Source organism: Nicrophorus vespilloides, unplaced genomic scaffold, assembly GCF_001412225.1.
Source record: "Nicrophorus vespilloides isolate i.1.1-1 unplaced genomic scaffold, Nicve_v1.0, whole genome shotgun sequence".
Classification (NCBI taxonomy): domain Eukaryota; kingdom Metazoa; phylum Arthropoda; class Insecta; order Coleoptera; family Silphidae; genus Nicrophorus; species Nicrophorus vespilloides.
Window position 1 is genome coordinate 33242 of NW_017095978.1, and position 9968 is coordinate 43209.

Sequence of the window (9968 nt, forward strand, 5' to 3'; positions counted from 1 at the left end):
TTTGCACCTTCAATATTTTGATACAAATATACTCTTACATACAATTGCATTTAAAGACATCTATCTAACTTGTAAATAAATAAAGTATTACAATATTGCTAAAAATGTAATTGAAATATATAAGTTTTTCACTTGATGAAATATACCAATTTCAGTTCTTGTAAATTGTGCCGTCGATTGGTAAAAATTATACAGATTTTCAGTAATCAATAGTTTGTATAAATTTCCATCTCAAATACAAGTAAATAACTTGTATCATTACCTAATGTTTCCTTTTCCTAATTGTTTTTCGTCTTTGCCGCTTTTTAGCGTTTCTTAGTGTATTTTGTATATGTATTGTATTGTTCGAAAAGTAACTTCATTATTTAACATATCCAAATTCAAATTTAATCTTGTAGAAATTTCTCGTGATGTCCAAGTGTTTGCTTCAACCCATAAAAGCTTAAAAAAAGCAAAATATACCGAAAGTTCTCGCTTATATGACATCACCTACTAACCCGGTACGGTGCGCCCGACTCCAGCCAGTAGCTGATATTCCGGGAAGGTCGGATAAGGGTACTGCCTGCTTTATACCCTAAGTTACAACATATCAGTAACCGCTCTCTTCTCTACCCATTTTCTTGTATCTTAATATCGTGTAAGTTCTTCTCCAATCCATATAACCGAACTTCTCTAAAATGCCATACACTTTCGGACTATAAGACGCATCTCAAAGTTACAGACGATTTATTGAAAAAAAAAAAAACATTTTAATGTTTCCTTCGGAACATAAGATGTAAAATTTGAGTCCATGTATAAAGGTGCATCTTATAGTCCCAAAAATAGGCATTTCTTTTATAAGTAAACCTTGAAAAGTATCCGTCAAAATAAAGAATGAAAAAACGAAATTGCTTTCAGAACAAACCAATATCTGCTTAGCTGAATACAATATGAACAAATTAATCTTCCCGGTCGAAAAGACCAAGGCCATTATCCCTATCTGTTTCTTATAGATTTATAATTTATATTTAATTTGACTTAATTTTTACTTTAAATGCAATTTATGTTACATTTTTTGATACTTCATAATATTATTATTAGAAATATAAATTTATTTATTTACAACAGTAATAAATCAAATAAATGTCAGATATGCGGAGCATATGAAAATAGCGAATTTATATGCAGCATTAATTACCGTACAATAACAATTACAATCAACAAACCGCTGCTGTTCAAATATTCCCAATGTTTATTTAACAGAAATTATGTTTATTTAAATCTTTGTTAATTTTGCATGTATATAAAATATAACCGTTACTAGTAGTGAGGCAGATTGCAAAATCAAATTGTTAGACAGCAAAAAAGTCAATGAAATTATAATAATTACTAAATATTCTTGAGAAATTATTTATATATATATTATTTATTAGTGCATTTAAACATTCATAAAATGCATGAATCAGAATTGTTGTAATTGAAAGCTACTATTAAATAAATGTATGCTAATTTTTCAATTCACATATTCGCATTGTACAGCATTGTAATAAGAAAATGCACAATAATAATAATATATTTTTTGTTCATAAATATACATATATGAGATATATAATGCAGCTCTGTTAATTTTTTCGCATGTTGTTTTCATAAAACATTATTCAAATATGATTCGTTCCGAATGAGCGAACCGAATCAAACAAAATTCGTATGGAACTACGCAAAGTAAACTAAAATTGTACTCGCGTTATGCAATGACGAATCGTAAATATTACATCCATCCATTGATTTGTAATTGTTGTTTAAAACAAATAGTAAGTAAAAAATAAACAATGTATGATATATGATATTTTATAAAACAAAACTTATATTTATGTATTTCATTTTTTTAATACATAAAAATGTGGTTTTCAAATGCATCACACAAAAATGAGACTATATCGAAATCCCGACAACCGTACTCCCGATAGTATATTTTATTATCTGTTATAGACTTATTCATAATAAACAATAGTTTATTTTTTTGAGAATAAATGACAATCTATATCAAGTTATAAAAGATACTGTTAGGATTTTCTTACTGTCGGGATTTCAATTACCACCACACAAAATGAGTATTAACGAATATGATGCTTCCTACTAAATTACTTCGTAATTTACATTAAAATACTATGTCTGGACATATTTTTGTAAACAATATTAAAAACTTCTTTTCTAACAAAGAAAAGTTTTATTAAGTAGACTTGGTTACTAATCTATTTTTTAAGTATGAGTCTAAACATGATTGTTTATGCTTCCTATTCTTTCATTTAACAATTAAGTAACATTGCATTTAACACTATTCGCTTATCACTTCTTTCTAAATCAGGACCATTTTCACAAAATAAAAAACGATTTCAATATCGTATTTGTTTAACATTTTATTGGCAAGAACTTCATTAATTTTGTCCTCAGTTCCTTTGACTTCATTCAGTTTCTAATACATTCTTCATCAACATATTCGAAACCCATTGACTGAGCTATCTGGGTAACTTAATTTATATTTTTTACTTTCGTTCGTTCAATTTTTATCCATGCGGACTTTGTTATATGAAAGCTTCATTATCAGAGGTAACGTTAACGGAAGTATGACTGTACTATGTATATTTAGCAATCACTATATTAAAATGTTAATATTTTGTAGTAAATGTACATACTTACTAGAAAATGAACAAAAAGTCACAAAATATTAAAAAATATTAGTAAAAGTATAAAGGACAATATAGTTGTTGGATGAAATTACAAAAAATATTTGAATTTTTATTCAGAATTTATATAAAAAATAGGAATATTAGAAATAATATGCATTTTTCAAGAAAAATATGAGAAAGCTGTGAATTTATAAACAAATTGCGAAAATTCAATTCTAAGATATTATTATATTCGCTTTTAAGAAACTAATGTATTCTTTAAAAATTCTCGTAAGATCGCTATAACTTTTGAAATAGTCTCTCTAAAGTCATGATATTTATTTGAGATATACGTTGTTTTAATAGATAGATAGAAATTAATAGTAGAAATACTAATTTCTATAACAATATTCTAGAACTACTTAATCTATTATAGATACTCCTAATTATTATATAAACTGTATATGATATTATAAACCTATTAATTATTGTATAACACAGTTATAATTGAATGCATGAAATTGTTTGAACTAATTAATATGTCCAATAACTAATGCGTTATCGAAATCATGTAAATTAATTAGTTCATTTACCGACGAGCGGCGAAGTTTCAACTTTAATAATTGAATCTGCTGGCACAAAGCAACAGTCTTTTAGCGAAAACTTGTATTTTCCAAACCTTGCATTTATCGTTCCACCTCATTCCTCCACCAAAACCCGGTCTGCTTCATGGACAATTAGACATTCAAATTTGATCAAATCTTATTAATTTTTCATGGTAAAATATAGCTGAAGTTTCAATGCAATACGGATATTTAAATATTTACTCTAGGTTAAACACGGGTTCATAAGTTAAACCATGAAATAAAAACACAAAACTCTTCACAAAGTATAGTAAAATGCCGATTATCCGTGGTAATTTGGAAACGTAAAAGGACGGTTAATACAAAGATCGCGTTTCTTTACTTTAAAAACTTAACATCTATATATTGATACATAAAATCACTGTAACTTTTTATTGTTTTCCTTGTAAAATTATTTAAGATAATGGCAGATTTTATTGTTTAACTTATGAATTAAGTAACTACGGTTAACCCGAACCACGGTAACTTGAAACGCGGATAATCAGCATGTATAATAATAATAATGTTTATTGCATCAGTCGTGCAGAAAAAAACATATAAAGAAATAAAAAGAACAAAATAAATATATATATATATATAATTTCAAAAAAAGTCAATTGATACAAAGGGCTATTGACCATAGGTGTTTCTGCCCTTACTTTTTTGTTATTCGTGTGTTTTTTAAATGTTATACATTTTTGTCTGAAATTATTTATATTATGATTGTTGCAATAATCGTTGTAATTATTACCATATTGAAAGTGACATTTTTCAAAATGAAAAAAGTTTCTACTTTAGTTGATTAAAAATATAAGTGTGAATAAATTATTAAATAAATTTTGATGTTACAATTATTTTTATTGGAGTCAATCGATTCCTTGCGGACATGAGAGGAATTGCTGTATTTATTATATTTTTTTGAATATCTTTCATACCAATTTAAGAAAAAAAACAGAAACAATTTGAAAACTAATAATAGATTTTATTTTGCAATTTGGCACAAATATTTTCCAAGGTAATAAAACTTTATAGATGTCTTAGAACGATCAGTATTTCTGTACATCAATAAAATCAAGCACCCCAATAACGACGCACATAATCCGACGAATCAGTTTCTAACTGAAGTTCTAGGAATACTCCTGAGAATAGAAAAGCTGGTCAATAAATTGCTATAAACGGGTAGAAGTTTCCCCAGATGGTCAGTATATTAATAAGTTTCCAAAAGAAATACAATTTGTGAAACATCAAATTTTAGTGTGTATGCAATTTTAATGCATAACAAAAATAAGTAATTGCTTCAAAATAAAAGAAATATAAATTTAACTGTAACTAAGAGAATTAAATTTACAATTCCTATTAAAATAATACCAATTAGTAAGTGAATAATATTAAAGCGCTCAAGTCAAGAAATGTTTGAAACTAAAAAAAAAACAATACTCAATTTATTTTATATTTCTTTACGACACTTCAAAAATACAATTTATGAAATTCACGAAATCTTCTAACTATATATTATAAAACCATTTACTACTTATCTACATTTCGTGTATCTTGTGGTATATATCGAAGAAAGTCTATCATGTCCTTGTTTTTCGATGTTGTAATTTGTCTTATATTTTTACAAAATTATATCAATAAAATATTTTCGAATTTCTTTTTGGTCTAGTAATAAATCCAGTATTTTAAACTCTTCATTGATATGTTAGAAAATTGTATATAGTTTATTTCTCAAAAAAAAACGAATCCTGCTTATTTTTAATCAATTTATTGTTTTTCAGTTAGAATTCTTAACTAAGGTTTATAAAAATAAAAAAATATGGAAATAAATACTTTGGTTTTTGCCAATACGTAAAAAAATATTGATCTGCTTTAGTAAAAATCCCAACATTAGTTTTTCAATAAGTTTTCATATAAATTTTCCAAAAAAATGTTATATAATTGTTTATATATGTAAAATTATCATTCGTCCAAATTAAAACATAAAATGTCGTTTTAATTTCCACCCTACAACAATAACTATTTAATATTAGATTTTTCTAATTAGTAGTCAAATTACTAGATAATATAGTTTAATTATTAAATTGAAAAAAATTAAACTGTTTGCTTCTACTATTCTTCTTTTAAATAATTTTTAAACTCTCTGCACTCATTGAAGTATTTTTTTAATTTATATTTATTTTTGTCAGTAATCGATTGATGAAATAAATTTTGTTATTATGAAATTTTGATTCTAAATTATTATTCTAAAATGGTGTTAAGAATCTTAAAAGAATGAAATAAAATAAATTTCAATTTTAAATATTTTTATAATAAATTATAATTTCTGGTAAATTAAAGGTAAATGTGAAAGAAAAATACTAGTATAATGTGTTTTATTGATATAATTGTGATGATTGTGAAAAATATTATTAATATTAAAATTGAAGTTATGAATCCCAAATAAAATATATTTTAAATATAAAAATGTTATATTTTTACATGTTCAAAAATATAAAATTATTCAGTTTAGATACAACATTTATTTGTAACAAAATTATAAGTAAAGATATATCTTTTTGATTAATTCATAAAAATACAATTTCAAAGTTGCAATGAGCTGAAGGAAATAAGTTTAAAAAAAAAGTTGATGAAAATTGTATTGTAATACTTGCGTATTATTTACCGTGCGCACTGTTGAAGGCGTCGGTATAGGAGATATTGTTTGAAAAGAAAAAGAGTCGCACGATAATTGCGGCAGACGCGGCGCGGTGGTTTAGCACTGAATGGAACGGAGGAAGCGTTTACGAAGCGAAGGCGGAGGCGGCGGCAGCAGCAGCGGCGGCAGCGCGCGACAGACTGCGGGGGCGTCGAACCGCCGCCTCCGACACCGGCGCCGCCGACGCGGACCTCTGCCGTTGCCTGGTCCAGCACGCGCGGGACTTATCACAGCCGCCTTCCACCGCCCCTTTTCAACCCTCTGCAAGAACATGTTTATGCATATCAATCACTTTATTTGGTTGTTCAACATGTGGAGATTTCAGACACTCAATTATCTATCATATGCACAATATGTTACCATATTATATCCAAAAAAGAGTTATATACTTAAATCGTATTAATACTTTCACATTTGTTAATAAATTTTGAAATATTTGTATATATTTATGTTTAAAGTATAATAACTGTTAAATCTCATAATTAGTTCCATTCGCATAAGGTCTTTTCTATTTATTGGTTTTCTTTCAGTTTTTTTTCAGTTTTCATCTAATTCTTGTTTAACGGTGGCAATCGCATGCCCGACAACCGAAATCCCGTCTATCGAAATCCCATGTGTATCGAAATCCCGACGTTCGAAATCCCGACTACCATAATCCCGACAATCAAAATCCCGACAGTGTCTTTAATTATTATAAATTTCTACAATAACATTTTTCATCATCCCGACTACCATGATTTCAACAGCGTCGGGATTTTGATTGTCGAGATTATGGTAATCGGGATTTTGACATAGTCGGGATTATGGTAGTCAGGATTTTGACATAGTCGGGATTTTAATACAGCCGAGATTTCGAACGTCGGGATTTCCATACAGTCGGGATTTCGAACGTCGGGATTTCAATAGACAGTCTTTCGGTTGTCGGGCTTGCGATATAGACCACTTGTTTAACATTTATAATAGAAATCTCTTTTATAATACAAATCAAAACAAAAATGTCATATTACTTCTTTGTCTAAATAATATTTTCAGAAAAAATAAAGAAAATCTCCAAAAAATATAAAAAAACATTGCTTTTATAATCATCTTAAATAAATTGAAATGTTTAATTTTCACATATAATTTTTAGAGTCCGCTCGTATTGAGTAAAACAAATTCTAAAACTTATTTTTGTACACTAACTTATTTTTGTCGCTTATTGTGCGTTTTATTTTTGTATAAATTTAGTTCCTTGATTAGTCCGGTTTCAAAAAGATGCCGGACTGTAATTGGTGCAATCGATTACCAGCACATTATGTTATTGTAGTTCTTTTGTAATAATATTAATGTAGTGGCTCGAAAAATTAACAAGCAATTTTATATAAATATACCGATCTTATGACTAAATTAGAAGGTTTTAATTATGTAACTTTAAGTTAATTTACTTTCAATTATACTGCAATCAACTCTTCTAGTTTTATTAATTAAAAATTCTACGTTTTTAAACATGATTTGTTCTTGAATTTTTAATTTTTACGTGGAAAAAAACTGCATAAGAAAAGTATAAGATAGAACATCGGATTAAAAAAGCAAGTTAACAATTCGTTTTTCATCTTTGGAAGAAAAAATGGTAGAGATTAAAAATAATTGGGAAAGGCCAGCCCTTTAAAGTATAAAAACTGTATGTTAAGTATTATACTAAGAAGAGTTTATTGTAATGAATAATTGATATATAATATGATCTGTAATATGTTTATAAAGCCCATCTATTTAAGATCTATATTATTTGAATTATTTAAATGTAAAAGCCGGGTTAATAGCATTGCAATTTCCTTACTTTATTCATATACTCTGGTTTCCAGAATTATAAGTTCACTTATCCTCCATCTATCCTCTTTATCTTTCATTTAACTGATTATTTTTTATCATCGCCTTTTTTGCAGAAGACTTCATTCCGTATCTTGTAATCATATAACATTGTAAGAACAAATGGTTATTTTCGTCTTTGAGCTTGTACAGCTGATGGGCACAGGTTTTCTTATTCTCTTCGAGGGACATCTTGGAATGTTCAATTCGAAATATTAACTAAGATTATCAAAAAACGGATAGTATATTTGAGCAAAAATCAATTCATATATATCTTCAATAACCTAAAGAAGTGACATCAGGTGACAGAAAAATTAAAAATAAAAAAAAATATGCAAGACAAAATCTGTATCATTTCTTGTGTCTTAATATCGTGTAAGGTTCTGTATATTATTTCGAGTATATTTCCTGCAGTGTTCAAAACAAAGTTGTGTTAGTTGGCGTTAGTATTTCTATAACCTCAATCAAAGTTGAACTAAATAGAAAGATGGTTTTGGTTGCAAAGGTAGTAATAGCGAGTCTGATAATTATTCAGACCATGATGAGGATAAACCAGGTACTGTTACCTTGATACAGAAGTCATCCAGCAATGAAGCACAAGGTTCTGACAAAATGGAGTAGGGGCCCGACACTCTTTTCAAGAAATTGCCTGATCCCAAAATGGATACTAACCCAGACATTGAGGAGGAGGTTGATGAGTTCTTGAGAAACCTCAGAAGCCGAAGAAAATCATTAAGATTGGAGTCCCTGCACTTGAGCAGTTTGACAGCGATGAAGAAGATTCTAAACCATTGAAACTTCGTTTACAAGCTTCTAAGACGAGTGACTTGTTTGTCATTCTTCCTGCTCCAAAGAATGTGCCAATGACAAACAGAACATTTGTTCTAAATGTTTTGACAAATAAGAAGCCTACAGCTACTATAACTAGACCAAAGCAGGAGACAAAGCCAAAAATTTCTGAAAAGAGGAAACTCCCACAAGAGAGTGATGATGAGGATTATGATGAGACTAAGGTTGAGATGTTTGATGATGAAAGAAGAAGAAGTCTGTGAAGATTATCCCTGATGCAGAGGAAGAGGCTACTCCAGATACAACTGTTGATTCTGCTCCTGATGCACAAGAACCATATGCTGGTTTGGATAATGAAGCTTTCAATCAGTTGGTTGGCTCAGGAAAATTGCATAAGTTGAATAGCAAGTTGGTCAATGAAGCTGAGGTTTTGCCAGAGAAGGATGCTTGGGTCACTAAGGCTCACAATGATCCAGAGGCCAATCCAAAGGGTACTGCCGTCAATGATCCAGTCAACAATACATGCAAGAAGAAGCACCACATCACATATCTTGCTCAACAGTGGTCTGCCAGCCAATTCTCTAGGAAACAGACACAAGCCAAATATGGCTTTTAAATTATTGCGGTTTATCATAATAAGTCTTTCCTGTTCCTGCGTCGGGCGCACCGTACCGGGCTTGTAAGTCCGTAGCTGGTATTCCGGGAAGGTTGGATAAGGGTACTGTCTGCTTAGGGTATATAAGCTGCAACATATTGCGAGGATGCTCCACACAAACCCTGCTTCACACATACAAAACTTTCATCCGACCAGTACTCACATATACTTCCAAAATCCTAACAATAGCTTCAAAGCCTTCAGCACATAAGATCCTTAAGGCCGAGAGATGCGCAATCCGAAAGATCCTCAAACTCCACTTCAGGTACCCTAGCTCCGAAATTTATAATCTTGTCACGTTCCCCTCAATATCCGAGCAAATTAAAAAATTCCAAGGACGACACGCCACCAAAACATACACTCTCACTATTTACACCTCCTCCAATTTCAGCCACAAAAAAAATTCCCAAACACAAAATCACATTCCCTCCTGCGGCGCTTGCTAGCAACGCACCTCCAGATAACCCAGAAATCACGGCATTCATAAAATCAATAAACCAATGTAATTAATTATTTTAAAACCAATGTAATTAATAACATCATAACCAATGTAATTAATATTTTTTTTAGATATATAACATAAGCAATAATCATAATAATATTAATGGCACAAAGAGCAATAGCTCACAAAAGGCCACAAATCTAATAATTAAGTATACCAATGTAACATAACAAATATAAATCAAATAAAGAAAATTTAAACTGAAAACTGAACT

The 9968-nt window shown here is 29.4% G+C and overlaps 1 protein-coding gene across 1 annotated transcript; it reads left to right on the top strand.

Moving 5' to 3' along the window:
• Positions 1 to 8295: 8295 nt before the first annotated feature.
• On the top strand, positions 8296 to 9213 carry LOC108569061. Its single transcript, XM_017930452.1, has 4 exons — positions 8296 to 8364; positions 8430 to 8568; positions 8619 to 8821; positions 8863 to 9213. Exons 1-4 carry the CDS (start codon positions 8296 to 8298, stop codon positions 9211 to 9213), a joined length of 762 nt encoding a protein of 253 aa, XP_017785941.1.
• Positions 9214 to 9968: the final 755 nt, after the last annotated feature.

What these genes read in the sequence shown, in the direction of transcription:
- LOC108569061 (XM_017930452.1), top strand. Translation starts at nt 8,296, where the DNA reads ATGGTTTTGGTTGCAAAGGTAGTAATAGCGAGTCTGATAATTATTCAG. An exon ending in CCATGATGAGGATAAACCAG is followed by an intron (nt 8,365 to 8,429) that starts GTACTGTTACCT and finishes AAAATGGAGTAG; the next exon opens with GGGCCCGACACTCTTTTCAA. An exon ending in AGGATTATGATGAGACTAAG is followed by an intron (nt 8,822 to 8,862) that starts GTTGAGATGTTT and finishes AAGTCTGTGAAG; the next exon opens with ATTATCCCTGATGCAGAGGA.